The following is a 23,477-nucleotide window of genomic DNA, read 5'->3' as shown; positions in this document are numbered from 1 at the left end:
GGAAGCACCCCCTGGCCAGCCCCAGAGGCATCATTTGCTTGGGGAGCTTGTAGCCAGGGCTGTTGCAACGAGCAGCTGTCCAAGCCTTTGGGAGGCAGAGACACAAGAGGGCATCAGAGGAGGGAGGGAAGGAGAGAGGGACCAGTGTTGCCCACGGCACCCCTGACCATCATCCAAGGCACTCCAGGGTGCCACGGCACCACTGCCATAAGGGATAGATGGGTCAATACCTTGAGTGATTTATAAGCACAAATTACAAGCGGTAGGCAGACACTGACAGGTTTACTTTTAAAGCATCCACAAACGTCAAACAGAATCATGTGCACATGTTTATAATGGCATAAACTTATTTTAGTTTCACTATCCTCAGTTTTGCTTGTAGGAATTCTAATGTTATAGAGATTTTCCCCCTCCCCAGATTTCATTGTGATTACAGTTGTCATTTCCTGTCCTTACATATCCAAACTTGTCACTGTTACAACTTTGCATCATTCAACCACACCAACCTCCACTATGTTTCCTTGCATCTTTTGGCTACTCTCATATGCAACTCCCACAACAGGATGGGAGAAATACCCACAAATACAACTAGAATATCTAATTAGAATACTGAGAATGAACAGGGGACGTGTGCAGTCTGAAATCACTATGGATAAAAAAAGTGCAAGAATCAAAAGACAAGTGGCAAAATTAGACACTGCATAGCAAAGGGCTTCATTCAACAGTAAGAGAAGGTGGAAAGTGGGAAAGAGACTTACTTGCCCACTGGTGTCAGGCATAAGGAAACAGCTGGAAAAGAAACAGATGGAAGAGTATAGAAGCCTGACCAGAGCACAGGGAGTTATTAGGATATATTATAAAATCTACAGCAGAAGGAAGAAGAGAATATCAAGGACAGGAAGGGGGAGCTCAGTGGAGAATGTTTAAAACCCACATAAACTATTATAGCCAGCCAGGATGAGCAACTAAAATTTAAGAATGCCGAACAATGTTTAAAACACTGGAAAGTTTGATGGGAGTTTTGACTTGCTTAGAAAGCCAATAAAATTTGCTATAAATACAGTACAAGTTTGTTTATAATAGTCCTGAGACGCTATCACTGAAGCGGGGAAGGCTGTAAAAATATTGTGCAACAGGAACACACATTTCTTTGGGGACCTCTCCTTGTTAATACGAAAAGAATTGTGACCCCAGCTTCAAGAATCTTTATTCCCCCCCCCCACCTTTCTCAGCAGCTGCAGCCTAATCTAAAAAATAAAAACAAAGCATCAGTAAGAAAGGAAAATCAGCAGCAAAACCCAAAGGATACTAAGCCATGTGCCTGTTCCTGATATTGATTTGAAGTGTTATTTTTTTCTGTAGTATAACTCTTCAGCTAAAATCCTCAGTTTTCACTAATGCAAATTATTACATCAACTTCAGGGGATACTTACTGGCACATACAGCAAAGCTTTTGCATCTGATTTCCTCATGTCATTCCCATCCAGGGGGACATGGTCAATCTTTCCACTCTGAGCAATGAGTAAGTGTGTTCCTGGAGGCAGAGGAATGGTATCTGGTTTTACAGAGGGTCCAACTGTAACAGGAGGAGCAACTGTGCCCAGACCTTGTTGACAAATGATAGAAAACACAGGCAGTCAAGATTGCGCAAACACAATAAGGTCAAACTGCATCTGCAAGGCAAGATTACGCTAATATAAACTGGATACAATCCAGCCAACGCTTAGCACATTTAAGTGCTACATATTTCAAATGATGTTAAGCACATGCTTGAGATGGCAATCCTATGCAACATTGCTTAGGACTCACCAGGGCCAGCCCACTCATGAGGCAAGGCAAGGCAGCTGCCTCAGGCTGCAGGATCCAAAGGGGCATCAGATCTGGCCTCCAAGGGATGCATCTCTCGTGGGGAGGTGTCATTTTATGGTTTGCCTCAGGTGCCAAAATATATTGGGCCAGCCCTGAAACGCACTGACATCTATGCACTTGCTTATGAATAAAGGTGCACAGAATTATACCGCACTTCTCTTTCAATGAAACAAATGAGGTTTTAGAAGTGCTTAGCCTTACCAGGATCATGTTTTATGGGTATAAAGAACAACCAATTATAAGGCAGAGACTTCTATATTACTTTCCTTTAGGGCTGCGTCTCCTTCCTGCTGCTCATGTTACACCACCAAATATTGAAATTATTTCCCTTATTGTCCATGGTTCTAACTTACATATTAATAAAACCCGAAAGGACAGGCCCAGTGTCAGCATAATTTGAGGACCACTGGGCCTGGAAGCCAGTGATAATATTGTACAACTGTACAGTGGATCAGTTGTAGTTTGGGTACTCTCTAAAAGGTGCCTCCATATGGAACACATTACAGGAATGCCACACTATTAATTGTATAAACATCCTTTCTGCTTATGAATATCACCATATAATTTGCAAGTCACTGCCGATAGCTCTGGCTTGCTGCCCTTTTTTGGGGGGGGGCAGGGGGGAACCAACATGACTAACAGAGTCATACTGTGGGCAAGCAGGCTAGAAACATTTTTTTTATTTATTTAGAAGGCTATAAGAGCTATTGCTTGCTTCATTATGTCACCACTTTGAACATGGCTTAATAGCAAGAACAGCATATCAGCATAAGCACATATGAAACAATGGAACACAACTGTATGAGAGGCATATGTCTGAATTATGAGCCCAATAAAACAGCATCTGAATGAGGAAAATTGTTGCAGTAGCTTAATGGCTTAGGTGCAGCGTAACTTACATGGAGGTCGAATCCCTGGACCACTTCTGGTACCATCAATCTCATTCCCATCTCGGTCTACACACCAGCAATATCCAGTGCTGGAGTGGCATTGAGTTGGCAAATAATTCCCATAGACATCACACTGAGGAACAAAGAAGCCAACTGGCCTGGCTCCTCTTGGACCAAAAGCCACACTTTGTTCTTGTTCACGCTGACATTTTGTCTTTTCTTGTTCTGTAAATAAGAAACAAAACAAAAAGAAAAAAAGGTGAATCTTACATCTCATTTCTATGATGTTCTACATACAAGTGATTCTTCTAGCCAACATATATTAGCCAAATTTGCTGCCCCTGAGTTCTGAAAGGTGGAGTGAAGCTCATACAGGTTGCATTAGAAATGGCAGTTAAGATGGTTCGCCAACAGCTGGCCAGAACTTTGAAGTGATCAGGTGCAGGGAGATGAACTCCTATCCATTTTCAATAAGTTGTGGGAGGTGGTTTCTCACTTAATACTGTGCAAGCACTGTAGGCGCACAGAAACTTTACATAACACAGCTGTCTGGATAACAAAGTCAGGCAATGAAGACTCAGCTGCAAATGCTGCTTTTCTGCAACCACAGTTATGCAGACATTTGCAAATGTGCAGCTAACCTGCACCAGCACAGCGTATACCCTCTCTGTCCCCTTGCATCAAATCCTAAGTGTCAGTAAGACAAGTTGCACACCCAATGACATTTTCAATTCTTGCCCTTTGTACCGCCAATGGTTTAGCAGAAATGAGCCTGGTGTGACCCTCTGTAGAATGTTAGAGCAAGCACAAGGGCAGCCCAGAAGCACTTCAGAGCCGTAGAAAGGGCTCCTAAAATGTGCTGTATCCGTTAATGTGGTTTCTTGGGTTACTGCAGGCCTTGTGAACTGGAAAAGCTCCAGCTTTGTTATCGAATAATCAGTAGCAGTTGAAATGGTGCTAGAAAGTAAACCGTCAGAGGACTGATCTTAGAAGCTGCTGGAGCTGGAGGGGCAGGATTAATCCCATTGTTTAAGCAAGCCAAAATCTAAGCCACAATGCATTTACTAAGGTTGTAGCAAATGTTTTAAACAAACAGTGGGACAGGGACATGCAACAACCACTACACAGATGGCATTTAAAAAACACTCCATTCTCTAGCTGTCATCACATGGTGAGCAGGTTCTCTGAAGTGACTTGCCATGTATACAGGACAACTTTAATGCTACCACGGGATTTTACTGTTTATATTTTGCTATGGTATGGGCACAACTCCCAAGTTCAGCCACCATATGCTACACACAATGTCCACAATGTGTGCACCAATCCAGTCTATTCCCCACCACCACCTGTGATCAGGTAGCTGAAGGTTACCCCAAAAAGTCTTTTGTGTTTTAGGTGATGCTCCTATGTGGTTTCAAAGAAAGGCAGATTAACACCTCACCATTATGAGGCTGTTAGTGAAATCCATTTAATGCTGCTTCGGTCATGGAGTGCTACAAACAGGATACGGACGTTTGCCACCAGTACATTTCCCATGTGAACTAGATTACCCACATTAACAATTTCGGTGAATTATTTTTATTGGTCATGGTCCCTAGCCAGAGAGTCTGGGTTTGTTTCTGTTTGGTAAACACAATCTACGGGAGATGAAGGGGTGACAAGTTTTGGACATCTGTTTCTTTTTGTAATGAAACAATGGAGCGTGAGGGAATAATGAAGTACAGACATTCTTCATAGCTGCTGGAATGCCGCTGCTTACACCAGGAACTCTATTGCTAACAAGCCGGCTATGTGATGAACGTATGTAAAATTGCAGGCAACTTCCACAGCTACTTTAAGGAGCAGATTTGCTGTGTAAAAACTATTGCAGTACTGTATTTGCAGAATAAAATTCCCTAGCTTAAATTTAGAGATGCTGAAAGTGGTACCTGAATATATGGTGTGTGTGTGTGTGTGTGTGTGTGTGTGTGTGTGTGTGTGTTGACAACACAGACGCTGTAGAACATATAGTCTCATAGGCCCACAATAGCTTCAGTGACATTTATGACTGTAGCAAAATACAGTGGTACCTCGGGTTACAGATGCTTCAGGTTACAGACGCTTTAGGTTACAGACTGCACTAACCCAGAAATAGTCCCTCGGGTTAAGAACTATGCTTCAGGATGAGAACAGAAATTGCACGGTGGCAGTGCAGCAGTGGTGGGAGGCCCCATTAGCTAAAGTGGTACCTCAGGTTAAGAACAGTTTCAGGTTAAGAATGGACCTCCGGAACGAATTAAGTTTTTAACCAGAGGTAACACTGTAGTAAATAGTTAGCAAGGCGAAGTTGGATGGCTCTTCCCAGATGAAACACTATGTTCTATTCCTTAACTACAAAACCCAAACATGTTGAAAGAGACAGGAACAGGTTTTCTTTCTTCTACTGGGACAGAAAAGCTGTTAGGCTGCTGTGAAAATAGGGCCATACAGGGCCTCTCTCTTTCCCATCCTCAGCGTCCAGAGCATCAATGAGCAGCTGACAGAAATTCTTACCAACGGAGTACTCCATAGGACTGATTCTGTGACAGTGCCATGTTCAAGCTTAATTTGGGCACTGGCAACATACCAGCTGTTGCATTCCACCTGTAGAAATCAACTTATATCTGATCCTAGGTACTCTAGTATAGGACTGTCTGTTTATAAGACTGCTGTTGACATTGCAAAGAAGTGAAAATTTGCGTAACTAAGAATAGAACCTAATTTTATCTGAATCCCTCAAACCTAATTACTTATGGCCAACTTTGTATCCTTCTATTGGACCAAGAAATAACATACCTATTATGGGTGTATGGATTGCTCTGCTAGATTATTATTACACACATGCTGCAGGCTATTTGTCTACCACTACATATCACAACTTTCATCTGTCAGAAAGGGATAGGAATTAGGGGGGAAAGCATCCTCTCTCTTCCCTTGAAATCACCTCCTTCCTTTCTATCTGTACTTACCTCTCACATGAAAAAGGACATTGTCTCTTTCTCCAAAATTCAACATCCAGCACCCCATGTTCCAGGCATGATCCTTCGAGCAGTGATGTGCTTTATTTATTGATTTATTGATTTGCAGACCAATTATAAATATGCACAACACAATGCAAACAAAACCAAAACCTAATGCCCTATTCTGATTTATGCCCATGGTTCCTCATTCAGAAAAGGAAATCCATATGATAACACAATCTTAATTCAAAATAATGAAATTATAACCCAAAAGGAAATCTAACATAATTAGCAAAACAATGCAAAGCAAAATTACAGCATTACTTCCAAACAGGTTCACAGTAGAGGAAAGATAGCATTTTTCAGCAAAACAAATAGCAAAATGGAAGAGAGAATCTTTCTGGAGTGAATGTGATAGTCTTATAAGTAGCATGGAATATTTTCTATAGCACCAACTGATCAGATTAGATTACATAGCTCTTAGTGCTCCTTACACAAAATTTCAGTATGTATTAGCTAAAATCATAAGCTGACAAAGGAGATATTTAACTCAGGAAAAAAGCCAGAATTTATGCAAGGCTTAATTTTCAAAAACATGTGATTCCCAACTGAAATCCTATACTCACTTCAGAATATATCTCATTAAATTCAATAGGCCTTATTTCTGAGTTGACATATAAAGGATTTAACTGTAAAAAGTCTTAAAGTAAAAAGGGAATCTTGATAAACTATGGAAAGCGCCATATTAAAGAATCACTGCTTGATCAAATAATTCAGGTTTTTTTAAAATCAGAGTACACAGTTGTTAAACAACTTCTGTTCATTTAAGGGCATTCCACCATGCTGTCTGTCAACAGTTTGCTTCTGCTAGGATTTTTAGAAAATAACATTTATTTACCTCCTGTCACACACTGGAAACCATCCCCACGATAACCTGCCTTACACTGGCAGCTGAAGGACCCTTGTGTGTTATAGCAGTAAGCATCCGGATGACAGCGGCTCAGCTTACATTCATCTTCATCTATAAAAGAAAAGAAAGACCATATTATAAGCTGCACTCCTTTTAAGGAACTGAAAAATATGCATGTAGGCCAGCCTTAGGTCCTCTGTTACAAGGATCTGGACCTGCATCCTTTTTCATACGCTACCATGAGACAAACATCTCATTCAGCCAAGATGTTGGGCAGCTATGACCACGCACATTGGTCAATGTTTAATGATCTAACGAGTTTAAGTGTCCATTGACACACCATTCAAATAACTGATGTTTTGAGTTACATAAGCAATGTTTTATACATGAACAGATTGTAGCTTGGGCAGTTGGTTCCAAAGCATAGAATCACAGCAAGCCAACCAGACTGCCAAAAAGACAAGGAGATAATCTATTGGACATAGCATACCATGTACTAAACTAGGGTAACCTAAACTAGGACAACCATGTTATGAGAGGAAAGGACTCAATGTGACATGGGTAGCTTGGGAAAACAACACTGTGCATTGCGGTGCATTTCCACTAAAAGATTACTTTATGATATGTGCAGTCAGATGAGCTTTATAAATGGTACACTAAAGATCAGAAATCTTTTAACTGTTGATATGCAAATGAGGATGCTGACAATTTAAGATGCATCTCGTAAACATGGATATTATCGCTATCGATTTGTTTATTTCTGTGATTTAGGATAGTCACATGCATTTGGGAAAGCGTGTTCTCCTTCATGGAGAGCACGTGTTGCGGTGGGGTCTGCTGAGCCACCCCTCTGTTACCAGGCAGGGTCTCTAAAGATGGCCTGGGGCAGTGATTGGTTCACTGGGTTGCTGGGGTAAAAGTTATGTTGCAATTTTGGTGGGAGGGGTAAAATGTTTAAATACTCTGCACACAGCCTGGAGCTTTCTCTTTGCTGCGTGTAACGGATCACCCACCCACCCACCCTTGAGTAAGGGGTTGTTGCATTGACCTTGCTATGCCTGTCATGGGGTCATCTGCCGTTGGGGCAGGGGCCTGGTAGGAATTTTGTCCATCTGGCTGATTGGCTGGGCCATTTGGTTTTTGCCTACTGCGTAGCAAATCGTCACAACTTGTAAGGTTGCGGTTAGGCATTGGTTATAAATTAGTGGAGGAGGGGTTAGGATAGGCTGGACCTGCCCCTCCACCATTGCTGCGGAAAGGGAATTCCGTTAAAGGAATCCTGGGGCTTGCCATCTTTACGTCCAATCCCTGGAATGGGACTAGGGCTGGCAAGCCTTCGGGGAGCATGCGGATGAGAATTGAGGGTCTGTGACTCAGCTCCATTTCTCCCCGACTTGTTTTCCCGCACTGTCTTTCGGTGGTGCCCGGAAGTCAGTTCTGTCCCCAGGCGGGGGGACAGATAGGCTTAACCAATGCCTAAACAACCACTCACGGTTTTGTATTTAAATAAAGTTGTGGCCAAAATTATGCCAAAAACCTTAAACAAAAATTAAGTGTGCGTTGTGAGTTATCTGGGGGGTGGCTTGGGGACCTCGACACGCAATAACAACACTTCCATATGAATGCCAGCAAACAACACTAGTAAAAAGAGGTTTTTAGAAAAGATTAAAATGTGGAGAAAATGTGTGTAGCGAAGACAGTGTGGAAACTCTGCTTTATTCTGGTTTTAGATTCCCAACTCAAAAAATTGTTACAGAAAGCAAAAAAGCCAAAACAAATTATTGAGGATCAGATAACCAAGCGCTACAAAGGCCTCAAAGGACAAGACAGAAGGGGGGGGGGTTCATGGTGCCACTTACCCTCGCAGGAACGTCCATCCCCAGAGAAGCCTGGTAGACATGCACAGATATAAGAAGAGCCACCAGAGTATATGCAGCGGGCACGCTGAGGGATGTCACAAGTGTGTGTTCCCGTCACACAATGATTGACGACACGTTCAATAGCTGCAAGGTAGGAACACTCACTTTAATAATTTTTAACAGAGGGAAACGCGAATGAAACAAAAATAAAACTAGAACTAACATTTTCAGTTAGTTCTAGCATAAAAACTAACACTACACTAAGAAGAGATAACATTTTACATTACAGCACACTGAAAACTGGGTGTGGAAATCACACTAATTGTGAACAGCCCAAGCATTACTTGAAAGCTGTTTGGGGTTTTCCCAGACAATCCTATTGCCACCAGTAGTTAAATTGCATTTTGTCCTTCAAATCTATTACAGTTTCAACGCTTTCTCACTTGGGTCTTTGGGTTTGTTAGTCATCTGGCGGTCCTACTCCGCCAGTTACTTTTCCTTGTCATTTCTTTCACTCCCCTTAAGCCATGGATTTCTCAAACTTTCTTTTAGTGTGTTCAGTCACATGCAGCTGTTCAGTGACCACCTTTTTATAAGGCTTGCTCTCAATTCTACATAAGGTTACACTTCTGTGCTATCCTATATATAATCATTCCTCCTTAATGTCTTCCCCACTAATACTTCTGTTGCAAAGCCATAAATATTATTATTTTCACCTAACAGCTCTCTTCCATCCATCCTTGTTAACGGTACAAGTTATCCTCCCTGTCTCCTGGGCATGCGGTGAGGAACAGATCATTATACACAAAGGAAAAGGCCTGTTCTCCAAACTACATGCCTAGGAGACAGGGAAGATTACTCCTTTCTCTTGTTTTTTTGCTCTTCAGTGGCAACAAAAATTGCACTTTCCTTGATGTATGGGGACATGAATAAACTTCTAATTGCTGGCCTTTCTTCCTCATAGCCCCTTCAGTTTGTTAATTACACAACCTTCAAGATGCAAGTCCTGTTCTTCAGCTGATCTCTTCACTCAGCTCCCCTTATTCATTTTTTATGTTTTCCCCTCACTCTACATGAGCTTATCAGCTAACCATTCTCTCATTATTAAATCTGTGTTTTCTTCCATTGTGCTTTCTCTTGAGTCAAATTTTCCCCACAATCCCTCCACCAACCCCACTTCTTCAAACCCTTATTAGTTTTTTTTACTTCCCTCCATTGTTTGAACTAGACAGCAATGCTTCAGAATTTCTCAGGAAGAAAATGAATACTACAAGTATTGCCCATTGTGCGCAAAATTTAGATTCTGGAAGTTTAATCTACTCCATATGGTTCAGTAGAAAAAATAATCAAATCCAGAAATAGAGCATACATTTTCATAGTGCAATACTGTATTATTATTATTACTGTTATAGTTGCTATTATTATTTTAAATTATTTAGTTTAATTTATATCCCATGCTTTCTCCCAAAGGGGCCCAGGGTGGGCAATTGATTTTATTATATACTGCTCTTCAGAACCATCATCTCACAAAGCATTTTACAATCACTAAAATACATCAACAACGATAATTAAAATACAGTAGTAAGACTACTGGTTCTGATTACAATAAGAGACTGGTTACAAACATAGACTAAAGTATCATAAAGCCAGCATTGTACACCTGGTCCAGCCAGTCTAACTGAGGTGCCAACTTGACATTTTCATTCCCAAAGACCATTCTAAAGAAGTATGTCTTTAGAGCTCTTTTTTAAAAAAGAGTTCAGTGATGGGGGCCTTCCTGATTTCTTGTGGAATTGAGTTTTATAAATGGGAGGCCTCTGCAGGAAAGGCCCTGTTCCTTATGCCCACCAGCCAAATAGCTTTTACTGTTGGGCATCTCAACATGCCTTCTTTTATAGGTCTTAGGATATGAGTAGGGCTGGTATGGGTGCAAGTGGACTCTAACCTGATCCCAAACCATTTAGAGCTTTAAAGGTTTTCACTAGTACTTTAACTTGTCTTCGAATTGTACTGGCAACTGCTGAAGTATCAGCATGATATAATCTAATTGGCCAGGCCAAAAACAAGCCAGATGTATTCTGCACCAACTGTGGTTTCTGAGCTGCCTTCAAAGGCATCCCAAAGAGAGAAAATTGCAGTAGTCACTTTTGGAAGTTGTTAATGCCTGAATGACCATAGTAAGGTCTGACCTCCCCATCAATGATTGGTTGAATTCTACTATCCAAGATTGTTGGGTTTCCCTATCCACAATGCTTCCATCTTATCTGGATTAAGCTTCAGATTGTTTAGCCTCATGCAAACCAGAAGAGCCTACTGACATTTGCTGAAGCTGAAAGGCATCAAAATATGTAGGTAAGTGAGGGACCACTATAAATCCAAGCTGGCTTTATATTACAACAAGGAGGTTAACCTGGGCCATTTAGAGCAAAAACATAAACCTATTAAGAAGGCATTACCAAGAGGTAAGGATATTACACAAAACTGAAAGGGGAAGGACCTGAAAGAGAAACAAGATTCTGGGCAGGGCTACCTTTCTTACTGTGGCCACCCTGAGTAGAATGCGGAAAGCCAGAGCCTGCCAAGCCTTCCTCTAAAATACATTTAAGGACTAGGGAGTAATTTAAATGAAACAAGTTCCTCCCCAGTTTAACAGCATGAGGGACAAGATAACACTCTAAGGCGCCCCATAGGCCAATGGCTAAGGGATGAAACAAACGACCAAGCACCACCATCTGAACCTGAACCTCCAGGAAAGACTGAAGTCACTGCAACACAATTCCTCCAAATCCCAATGGAACAGCCAGAAGGTCGATGATCTCAAAAGCTACTGGGATAAGCACTGTCATCTCCTCATTCTGGCTGGCAGGCTGGCGAGGTATCTAATCAAGAGGTTTGAATACCTTAATATCAGCACTTCCCTCCCTCCCTCTCCCCTCAAACCGAGCCTGGGGCTGTGAAATGAAATGATCTACAATGACAACATTTGCAAGGATAATAAAACACTGGAGGCCTCTCGCAAATGCTGCTCACACAGAGAATGATTTACTATCTTACTAAAAACTAAGCCAAAGATGACCAAAGATTGTAATTTGGCAATCGCATCAGGAGCTCAGTAAGATATAAAAACATTGGCAGATGCATGAGTTCTAAACAAATACAAAACAATACCAAACTGAACAAGTCACTGCTAGGTTTTGACATCTGGGATTTAAGATAACTCTATACTCTGTATTCAAAACATGTTAGAAATAAAAATATTTCTACCATTCTTAAATCTAAAATTCATGTAAATTTTTAAATTAAAATTTCATTTTTACTGAAAAGGGGAGCCTTGTTTGATTCTGATTTTTTAAAAATTGCTAATAATGCCTAAAGTAGCCTTCACAGCTTGCTCCATGGAGCATCCTACAGAACACATAGCCTGTCCTCACTGTTTCTACCATGAAAGCTGTTCTTCTGAGGACTAAACCCTCAGAGTATCTGCCTTTAAGGCACACACAGCTCTGTTTTACACCTCACTGCTGCTCTGCACCTTGCTTTATGTGCTGCTCGAGGCAGCTGCTTCATTCTGTCTAATAGTAAAGCCAGTCCTAGAATTGGCAGCTAAATCTTACTTCAACACTAAAGGTGAAGTAAGTGTCCTCTCCACCACACCGTAAAGCTGCAGGCTAGTTTAATAGGGGGCAAGACATGCCATCCCGCATGTATAGCTCTGTCCTCCAAAAGAGATAAATGGTCATGGGGCTTAGGGGGAACAGGCAGAGAGTTTGCTACTTCTGCTCCCAACATCTGCTGCCTGAGGCACTCACCTCACTTTGCCTAACCATAGAGGCAGAAGTGAATTTTCTTCCATGCACAGAATCAGACTATTAGACGGTTATCCACTATCTTTGGCAAAAGAGTGAGCTAACCAATTACTTCTGGGGGAAAGAGAAAGAAAGTAAACCATTCAGGAAATGCTTTGCTGTAGTCTCAAGCTCAAATTTCCTTCAAACAGATGTTTAAACAACTAAATGCAAGAAAGGAAAGATTTGATACAGTTGTTTGGCACATCCTACAAAGCTGTCTGTGTAAAGCTTCCACAAATCCTCTCACGTTACATAACTTTGCCATGTATTTCATCAGTCTTCATATATTAAAGACATTTATTATTGGATCAGCTGCACTTACAAGTCTTTCATCTTCCCCTCAGTACTCCTTACCAAAACTATTTACATAGGATGCTATTAATGGATGCTATTAATGGAAAAGACAGCATAGCTATCTCAGGCTTGTAGAACATATTCCCCTCAGCCCAAAAGTTTTTTTTAAAAAAATCTTAATGGTATTGATTTAATCAGGTTTCGGATTTAAATGAATATACATTTATATATACAAATATGTATGTTTGAAATCTCAGTTGCAAAGAACACAGTATTCAAATATGAACTATAAGGAGGGCTGTCTTAAGCAAATGCGGAGCCGGGGTGCAAAGATTCACCCAGCACGCCCCCCCCCCCAGGTTGCCCAGTCCCAGAGGAGGGCAGAGCCGGCCAGCCACCTCAGTGTCTCGCTGGCTCAGTTGCCCCCGAACTAATGGCGCAGAGCCGCCTGCAGCAGAAGAGCCCATCACAGCACTCCGACCGATGGGCGGGCTCCTCCCCGGACTCAACTCTCAGGCATCCCTGAGAGCCTGGCGCCCAGGTGCCCCACACCCCTAGCACCTATGGGCAAGACAGCCCTGACTATAAGTGATGTCACACATGGGGGAGTTGTTTTGTTTTGTTTACATATACCGCATTTTTCACCCTATAGGACACACTTTTCCCCCTCCAAAAATGAAGGGGAAATTTGTGTGCATCCTATGGGGCGAATGCAGGCTTTCGCTGAAGCCTGGAGAGCGAGGGGGGTCAGTGCTCACCGACCCCTCTCGCTCTCCAGGCTTCAGGAAGCTGTCCGCTAGCCGTGGGAGACGCAGCTCTCCCATGGCTAGCGGAGAGCTTGCCTGCACCCAGAAGCTTGGGGCGCGCTGAGCTCAGCACGCCCCAAGCTTCGGGCTTCGCGCAGCCCTCCGCTAGCCGTGGGAGAGCCGCGCAAAGTCACGCAGCTCTCCCACAGCTAGCGGAGAGCTTGCCGGCACCCAGAAGCTTGGGGCGTGCTGAGCTCAGCATGCCCCAAGCTTCGGGCTTCGCGCAGCCCTCCGCTAGCCGTGGGAGAGCCGCGCAAAGTCGCGCAGCTCTCCCACAGCTAGCGGAGAGCTTGTCGGCACCCAGAAGCTTGGGGCGTGCTGAGCTCAGCATGCCCCAAGCTTCGGGCTTCGCGCAGCGCTCCCAAGGCTAGCGGAGAGCTTGCCGGCACCCAGAAGCTTGGGGTGCGCTGAGCTCAGCACGCCCCAAGCTTCGGGCTTCGCGCAGTCCTCCGCTAGCCGTGAGAGAGCCGCACAAAGTCGCGCAGCTCTCCCACGGCTAGCAGAGAGCTTGCCGGCACCCAGAAGCTTGGGGCGCGCTGAGCTCAGCACGCCCCAAGCTTTGGGCTTCGCGCAGCTCTACACTAGCCGTGGGAGAGCTGTGCGACTTCGCGCAGCTCTCCCACGGCTTGCGGGTAGCAGCCTGTTCTGGGGGCTGGGGTTGGGGGAAGCTTGGGCTTCCCCCGCCCCAGCCCTGCACCTGGGGGGGAAATAATTTTTTTTCTTTATTTCCCCCCCAAAAAAACTAGGTGCGTCCTATGGGCTGGTGCGTCCTATGGGGTGAAAAATATGGTACTTCATTGCTCACTTTTTTAAAGTTGCCTGGTGATTCAAGGGAGAAGTGGGGTAGCCTGCTCCTGACTCTAGTCTGTTGACTCTTGCTTTAATGCTTCTGAATAACATTCAGAAAAAGCATTTAGGAATGGTATCTTCAATTTCTGTACAACTAGACCCTAATCATCCCATCCTCCTCTACAGTTTGCTATTGCAAGCAGGATACATCTCTGACCCATAGCAAGTTGTGGATGAGAGAATGGACTGCTGCAGTGATGCAGATCAAAAGTGGGAGAGCCCGTTCCAGGATGCTAACTTTCTGACCTGGAACAGCATGCAGTCTTTAGGTCAGGACCTGGCATCCCTACTGAGGGGGAGAACAAGTACTTTGCATGAGTTAAAAAGGGCCCTGGCTTAGCTTAAACCAGATGCATGCTTTGGATGATGTCCAAAGCAGACCAAGCCTGCAGTGCCTATCCGTAATAATCCTTTACAAAACCTAAATATTGCCTTCCCCAAATCAAGGAACAGCATTCTTTACATTTCTGATATTTTTCAAATAAAATAAACAAACTTTTTTTTTTTACAAAAACAACCAACAAATTAAGGGAGGTATTAAAAAATAATCTCTGTTTGATATGTTCTCCATCAGATCTCAGTTTCCTAGTAACAATAACAGAAAGTTTCCAAAATTAAAACTCACCCACACACGTTCGCCCATCAGCTGAGAATTGATATCCCTCTAGACACTCACATCGGAAAGTCCCTGGCTGATTAATACAGTCTGCATTGTCACCGCACACTGTTGGTTGCTCCTGGCATTCATCTATATCTACAAAAAGAGGCAATGTTATTATACAGAGGTCACTAATATAATTCCTGAAGGGCAGGCCATGACATATGTATAACTTAGGCATCTATTTTAGCTGAAGTAAAGTTATATATTGAAAGCCTGTTTAAAAAGCTATTGTATGTGACTGCAGTCCAATGCCTAGATAAAAATAACTGAATCTCCTCTGATTGCAGGATTCAAAGTATTTGACAAGTAACATGTCAAGGCACAAGTGATAAAGTGCACAGTGTCTTACTCTGCCATTTGGTATGTTGATTCATTTGTACCTGCCTGATTCCTAAGAGCTTGGTACAGTAATTTAGAATTGAAACAACATGGTCCAACCTAGATTCAATGCACAGTTGTAGATAAAAATTCCCCTGATTTGAATTGATTTCTAATAAAGTAGCCTCAGGATGCTGTGAACTTGAGGGGAGGAACTGTGGAGGAATACTTTATTGAGGGACGTGGGTGGCGCTGTGGTCTAAACCACAAAGCCTAGGGCTTGCCGATCAGAAGGTCAGCAGTTCGAATCCCCACGATGGGGTGAGCTCCCGTTGTTCGGTCCCAGCTCCTGCCCACCTAGCAGTTCGAAAGCACATCAAGTGCAAGTAGATAAACAGGTACCACTCTGGCGGAAAGGTAAACAACATTTCCGTGCACTGCTCTGGTTCGCCAGAAGCGGCTTAGTCATGCTGGCCACATGACCCGGAAGCTGCCTGCGGACAAACGCCAGCTCCCTTGGCCTACAGAGTGAGATGAGCGCGCAACCCCATAGTCTTCCGTGACTGGACTTAACGGTCAGGGGTACCTTTACCTTTACCATATTATTTCCTCTCTAGCTATTTTTCTGCTCAAAACCACTCCCACCTCCTTTTCCCTCAAAGATGGGCAAGTCCTCCTTTAAGTCTGTTGAAGTGGGGCTCAGGCGCTCTCATTAATTTGTGTGTCTTTCTGCTAGACCAGAGCTTTCCAAACTTTTCAAGTTGGTAACTTTTGGGACATGCATCATTTCACGACACAATAATTCAGTTTTGCATCATTTCGCAATGCAGTAATTCAGTTTTACTAGCAACCAGAGGTTAAACTAACCCCTTTCCAGCCCCAGGAGGAGTGCAGGGAGCGTTCATGTGACACACCTACACACTGCAGCCAACATACTAACGTGTCGCGACACACAGTTAGGAAAGCTACAGAGTGCTAGACGCTGTTTCAGGGAAAGATAATAAGTCACTTAGGAAGATGTCCTATGGATATGTTTTAGTGGATCCATAGTGATGTTGGTATCAAGCAGCTGAACTCAAAGTTCCAAGAAAATATCCAACTGAATTCACTTGTAGCATCTTTGAGTTCAGCTGTTTGAAAACTCTATGGAAGTCAGTTTATTTTTTCCTAAAGAGATATATTTTCATACCATAACATGTACGTCCGTTTCCTCGGAAGCCCACAGAACATTCACAGGTGAACTGATTGCCTGTTCCTGGACGACAAACTGCATTTGTGTCACATTGGTGGGTCCCTGTGTAGCAGGGATTGCGACTTTTATCACCTGTACCATCTGTCAAGAAGCCACAGAAGATACTAAAATGAGAATCTCAATACTGCTACTGCTATTCTACTATACTACTATACATTTACAAGGACTGGCCTTCAGACACGTAATACATGGGCTTGGGAGAACATTTCTCATAAAGCTTAGACTCTCCATGGTCAATTGCTTTCAAACACACTTCTCTAGTTTGACACTAGAACTGATTCCTTCAAACAAACAAACAAACAAACAAACAAACAAACAAACACAACCTTCAAATACCATGGCTATAACAGTAATGAATGCTAAAGATGTGTCACTAATAGTCCAAAGCCATTATCTTAAACATTTCTAAGTTTATTCATTATATACAGAGAGGAACTCTCAATCAGTAGTAGCTATGGAAGGGGAAGAGAACAATTTCTATGTTTAAGGGATGCAATCCCTCTTTGGTAGTTTCTCAGGAGTCACATACTGGGGTTGGCCAGGGCTGTGGGTAGGAGAAAAGCCAAAAAGAGGGTGAGGCCAGAGCCAGTAGTGGGCAGACCTACCCCTTCTCTCTCCTGCCCCAAGAAAAAAAATTGCCCCTGCATGGTTCCCCATTCCTGAATCATGACACAAAAAGTTCATCACATGCCACATGTCCCAGAATAATGGCTGTGGCTTTGCATCTGCTATGAATGTGGAACATTCCATATACTTTTGTGCACTCTTCTGCAAGCTGTATGCCAATCAATTGGGAGCAAAGGTGGACAACTTCTGTTTGTGCTCTTCTCAGAGATACCTGGCTGGCTTCTGTGGGAAGCAAGAGTTGGAATAGATCTACCTTTAGTCAGATCCTTTGGGACCATTCTTACAAATAATCTCTTCCGTTTGACAGCCCACAGGGTAAAAGAGACAGGAATCTAATGAACCTTAAAACAGTACAATGGAAACAAACCAGAAAAAAAATTCACTGAACATACCAATTGGACCAATCGAATTGCTCATGGCATATCGTAAAATTTGTTCATCTCTGTTATACAAGACAAAGACACTGTCCACTGATAGCTGCTGAGTTGCTGAAACTGGATGGTGAGAGTCATCGTGAATGCACTCCTCAAACGTGATTGTCTGCCGCCATTGGTATGGAACTGTGTAAGATGGAGACACTCCATCCCTTTCTGGTTCTGTCACTGTATACTCTCTAGTAGATGACGATGTGATAACTGAAACAAGGAAAGAATCTTATATAAATAAGAAGGGAATTAAAATATTGAGTAAATTCATTCAATCTTTGGTACTCACATATGAGTGTATTAAAAAAACCCAAAGCTATGATTGTTACTTTATATACAGCTAGAAATTTTAATTTGTGTATTAAAAATTTGTATAGGAGCCAAATTCGATGAAAATATTACTCTAAAAGTTCTTCAGATGTTACAGTGAAAAGCTTCTTGACAAATGTAAGACAAAACGGAAGATTCCTCTTGCAGTGCTCATTCTTGTCACAGGCTTAGACAACTTGTTAAAATGAAATGGAAGTAGCAAGGTTTCACAGCTATTCAACTCACCTGAGCTAGAAGAATGATAGAGCTCAGTGTAGGGCTCTATATGAACTGAAGAACCAAATGGGATCTCAGGCACTTTGCCTTCAAGTTCTGTGCTGATTGTAAGATGTCCATGTTCATCAATTCCACTGAATTTCTGTTTAATGGTCACCCTTTCATTGTTGTTGAGGAATGTAACTTCAGCTTGTCTTGTAAACTCACCACCTAGAAGATTAATGAAACTTTTTATTTCTGTTTTTAAATAAACATTCACCATGTGCTGAAACGCATATATAGTTGAGACCACAGTCTCCTTAAACTGCACGTGCTGTCAAAACTACACTATGGGATCTGGTTATAATTGATGGCCTTCTTTTTCCTAGTTAAAGAGAAATATATACATTACCAAAGACTGAAATGACTGAAGGGTTCTCCAGCATTACTTCTGATAAGGAATGGATTAATATCCCAGTATTTGTCTCAATTCTATCTACGTTTTTGCAATCATCCTTTACAGAATTTGAACAACCTTGAGGAGAATGTGGGACAGTCTTTTCAGATGTGGACTGACAAAGCACTATTCTCACCTGGCTTGCAGACTGGCTTGTGATTCATTTGGTGACAGTGTGTAAACTCACTTCTCTCCATTTCCTGGACACAACTTGACCACAGCCTACTCTAAAAAAGGCATCCCTAGGTGATGGGAGCTTCCAGAACTGATACCAGCAAAATCTGAGATGGAATTGTCAATGTATGTGTCATTTTCAAGTGTGATCTATACTGTGATTGCAGAGATGAAGACGGAAACTTTGATTTAAATTTTTAACATTAAAATATGTTGTATGCCCAAGTGCTGGTATTTGCATCCTATTTTTGAAGGGTAAATAAGTGAAATGGACAAGGCACCAGCCCCTTAAACTCTCTAAAAATGAGTTGAAATTAACAACCCCCTTATCCATTTCACCTACGTTTGCCTTCTCCATCCATAGAACAGTGGCAAGAGTAGCACAGGAGCTTTATTGGGGAATCGAGCGGGTTGATGAAGTTCCCCAAACAGCAGCAGGTGGGAACTCCAATTGAGAGAAGAACAATTTCCCCTTCCCAAGTGGAGCAGCAATAGTAGGATGAGTGATTTTTACATGGGTGTCCAGTTTTTAAAGGCTTAATTTCTGAGCAGAGGTACAGTGGTACCTCTGGTTACAAACTTAATTCATTCTGGAGGTCTGTTCTTAACCTGAAACTGTTCTTAGCCTGAGGTACCACTTTAGGTAAACCTGATGTACCACTTTAGCTAATGGGGCCTCCCGCTTCTGCAGTGCCGTCACCACACAATTTCTGTTCTCATCCTGAGGTAAAGTTCTTAACCCGAGGTACTACTTCCGGGTTAGCGGAGTCTGTAACCCGAAGTGTTTGTAACCCAAGGTACCACTGTACAGTTATTCCTTCTGGTTATGCATTGCATTGGAACTACAGGCTGTGTCGTTAGCACTATATTCAGATCCTACTAATTCAATACTAACAACAACAAAACATGCTTTCACACACATAAGCTGACTAACAGTACTGGTTTCAATGGGGTGGGGGGAATAGTACAGATTTCAGAATAATTTCTCCCAGCTTAATTTTCCTAAAACAGCATGGTAAATGCTGTTATCTTCATAGGTATCAGCTAAATGTAATTTTTGAAACGAGTGAACTTTCTCCCCTATGACCTTTCAAACAAAAGACATATTTGAAGTAATATCAGTGGGGAGCAGCTGTTTTGAAGCAAAAAATGTAAACAATGAAATTCAAGAAAAGCCTGAAGTTGCCCTTTGCTCAAGAGAGTTTCCTGTCTGCTTGCTTTCTACTGATCACTTTTTAAGCTTTGGAGCAATACCAAAACTACATAAAGGGGAAAGGAGGTTGTTTCACTCCCCCATAGGCAGGTAGTATGATAAACTGGTGGTTGTGTTCTGATGAATGTCCTTTGCCTACATTTATTATTCAACCAGTCAAAAGGAAGAGATTTCAGTGGGAGCTCGGTTTACAGCACCTTTTCCACCTGCACAAATTGCTGTGCCATTAATTTTATTATACTTACTGAATTTACACAGCCACCCAGATGTAACTTTAGATCACAGGGCAGTTCAGAAAACAGATACACCTGTATCCCCCTCTTCCCTGCAGTCTGAGTTATTACTGTTCCAGTATTCAAGCTCCCCCCCCCCCCAACTGTCCTTTTTGTTTCTCTCCTTAAGTATCAAAACCACATATTGAACACTTTTCTTGCTCCTCTCTGATTAGTTGTCCTTGAAGCTTCCGATTTTTCTCTGGTTTCACTGTAGGAAAACTGGGGCTACACAGTGTGTGGAGGTGTTGTTGTTTTTGATTGTTACTATTGTATGTATTTTTATATTGTAAACCACCCAGTGATCCTCAGATGAAGGACAGCATAGAAATTTTAACAACAACAACATACAACACAATAACTAATAAAATCCAAAACTACATTTAAAAATATGTATTGCTGCAGACGGCTCTTGTTACTAGCTTCTTCTGTGACCCAACTCTCCCTCCATCTCATTTCCTTTCCTTGGTCTAGGCAGTCCGCAACACCCTGGACCAAACCACCAATTCTTTACCTCTCACCACTTGCTAGCAGCCCAGAAGTAAGGTCACTACTGGGATGGGCAGCAAACAATATGGACTTTTATACCTGTGCCTGATGACTCTTTGCTGCCACTTGTTTCTCTAAATTAAGTGTCCCCGTCTTACAGAAATTAAGAGAGGTTTGTGTAACGTTACAAAAATGGTCTGTGGAGGAATATAATATGTTTCTGAGTCATGTCCTTTGAAGCAGATTGGAAACAACGAACTTCTTTATTTTACAACAGAGTCCCTGTGAATTGTCTACAAAACAGATGCATGCAACTTTTAAAAAGCAAAGGTAAAAATTTACCAGTAATGCTGAATCCATTTTTATATCCTTGTTGCTCCACAGCAAACATCCACCCAATGATACCTCCGATAGAGGCAAGAGGAAGCAAGGAGAAACCCAAAGCTTCTGGAATTGTGCTGATGGCAGTGTACGCCCGTCCATGGTTCATCACGACGTAAGAGTGGAGGTCAGTGTTTTCAAATACAATTGGGACTGGATTGTTTCCCACGAAGATCCGCCCTTTTACTTTTCCATTGACTCGCTGAGGAGAACCTTATTATAACAAAACCAAAGTAGCCAGGTTATATAGCATAGCCATTATATATTAAAAGCTTTGAAGCACCACACTTAAAAACACTGGTCTGTGTTGTAAACTTTTGTTTGTTTATAACAGTGTAAAAGAATAACAGATCACAATAATCAGAGACTAGGCACTTCACTTTAGACAAATGAACCACTTACATATATATGTTGATATTTACATAGAATATATTTGCTATGTTCATCCATACATCTTTAATCTCTGTTTGTAAACTTCTGAACTCCTTTATATGCTGAGAATCAGTTCTAATTTCAACTAGTTTCCTAATTTGGAATAAAAGTGCACTATCTGTTTATTTGCTTCTAAAGTTCAATAAAAAATTGAACTGCATAATTTGATCATCCAATGTAATATTACATAATGTAGTTTCTTCTGACAATTTAATGAGTTTCACAAACCAAGCTCCTCTAGTGTTGCAGATCTCTAGTTTTCCTGAACCTTTCTTCAGTAAGAGGTTTAAACACAAGCATAAAATGTAACCCATTTATCAGTTTGGTTAACCAAGTCTTTTATCTCCAAGTATTAATCTAAATACTTGGGTATCCAAGTATTAATCTAAAGCTAGGGACGCGGTGGCGCTGTGGGTAAAAGCCTCAGCGCCTAGGGCTTGCCGATCGAAAGGTCGGCGGTTCGAATCCCCGCGGCGGGGTGCGCTCCCGCTGCTCGGTCCCAGCGCCTGCCAACCTAGCAGTTTGAAAGCACTCCCGGGTGCAAGTAGATAAATAGGGACCGCTTACTAGCGGGAAGGTAAACGGCGTTTCCGTGTGCGGCTCTGGCTCGCCAGAGCAGCGATGTCACGCTGGCCACGTGACCCGGAAGTGTCTGCGGACAGCGCTGGCCCCCGGCCTCTTGAGTGAGATGGGCGCACAACCCTAGAGTCTGTCAAGACTGGCCCGTACGGGCAGGGGTACCTTTACCTTTACCTTTATTAATCTAAAAGGGTGGTAGGTGACAGCACCTTCCTTTTATCGCTGCAGCATGTTCAATCCCTATGCTTTGCATTGCTGGAGATATGATGGAAATAATTGCATTCAGTAGGAAAAAAATTGATCATTAAAATGCATATGTGTAGTATATATTAGAGTAATGATTTTTGAAACAATTTTTAAATTACCTTCTGCTACACACTGCCTGCCATTTCCTTTGTAGCCAGCACTACAACTGCAACAAAAGCCATTTGGATAGTCTGTGCAAACAGCATGAACTGAACACTGACGACGGTTGTTTGCACAGCTTTGCTGGACATCTGTACTGTAACGAAACACTGCAGAGAGAGTAAAAAAGGAAAGTTCTCAGCATAATGCATTTCAGAGAGGGGTCAGAAATGTTGCCCCTGTCCTAGCCATAAAGCATCTTAACCCACACATGGTGAGTTTTATTTTCCCGGGCACTTTGCTTGGCAGCTGTGAAATAAATAGTCATCTGGCAGGACAGCAAAATATACCACCACTGGGAGACAACAGGAGATCCTATTCCTGCTGCAGGAGTGTTGCCTCCTGCACTAGCACTGATGCATAGCCCTCTGGTTATGTAACAGAAATCTAGATTTATGAAACAGAATTCTAGTTATTTTCTGTTTTGCTTTTGCTTTTTTTAAAAGCTGTTTGAAGCTTGAGATGTGTGTGGAAGGTAATAAATTAAAAAAATAATCTGAAGGGAAGATACATGCCTGCATGTACACAACAGACATACAGGAGGACTTTGCCAAGTGTTCCTGGGCATGGATTTGCTGGCCTGTATTTTGAAACATGAGAAGCACCTTAAAATACATTGTCCACTGCAGGGACATGTAACGGACATGCTGTAAATGCCTGCTTTGTGACATATAAAGCAGCCTTCAGAATGGCATTGGCCATTAGCAGGCATTTGGTCCATGGGGAAGTAATTACAGCTTACACAGGGGACAAATCTATGGGTCCCTATAGACTGTACAAGCAGGACTATGCTGATTTCCAACACAGTCACAACGAGTCAACCAACGTTTTGATTCACAGCACTCTCCTTCCTAGCTCAGTAGATTAGAGTGTGGTGCGGATTAACACCAAGGTTGCAGGTTCGACCCCCGTATGGGACAGCTGCATATTCCTCCACTGCAGGGAGTTGGACTAGATGATCCTC

General features: G+C 42.4%; 1 protein-coding gene across 2 annotated transcripts in view; it reads right to left on the bottom strand.

The window, feature by feature from the left end:
- NID1 (nidogen 1) overlaps positions 1-23,477 on the bottom strand; it is a 58,632-nt gene that overhangs the window by 16,140 nt on the left and 19,015 nt on the right. For both annotated transcript variants that reach the window (XM_028724081.2, XM_077925776.1), the window contains exons 5-14: positions 22,474-22,623; positions 21,059-21,310; positions 18,142-18,342; positions 17,554-17,796; positions 16,472-16,615; positions 14,929-15,057; positions 8,507-8,650; positions 6,636-6,758; positions 2,769-2,984; positions 1,434-1,606 (exon numbers count right to left, since the gene is read on the bottom strand). In XM_028724081.2, coding sequence (XP_028579914.2) covers positions 1,434-1,606; positions 2,769-2,984; positions 6,636-6,758; positions 8,507-8,650; positions 14,929-15,057; positions 16,472-16,615; positions 17,554-17,796; positions 18,142-18,342; positions 21,059-21,310; positions 22,474-22,623 — 1,775 coding nt within the window. The remainder of the gene's footprint in view (positions 1-1,433; positions 1,607-2,768; positions 2,985-6,635; positions 6,759-8,506; positions 8,651-14,928; positions 15,058-16,471; positions 16,616-17,553; positions 17,797-18,141; positions 18,343-21,058; positions 21,311-22,473; positions 22,624-23,477) is intronic.

The sequence above is a fragment of the Podarcis muralis genome, chromosome 3, assembly GCF_964188315.1.
Source record: "Podarcis muralis chromosome 3, rPodMur119.hap1.1, whole genome shotgun sequence".
In the NCBI taxonomy this organism is placed as follows: Eukaryota; Metazoa; Chordata; class Lepidosauria; order Squamata; family Lacertidae; genus Podarcis; species Podarcis muralis.
Note: the sequence above shows the minus strand (reverse complement) of the source record. Positions and strands in the feature narration are given on the sequence as shown.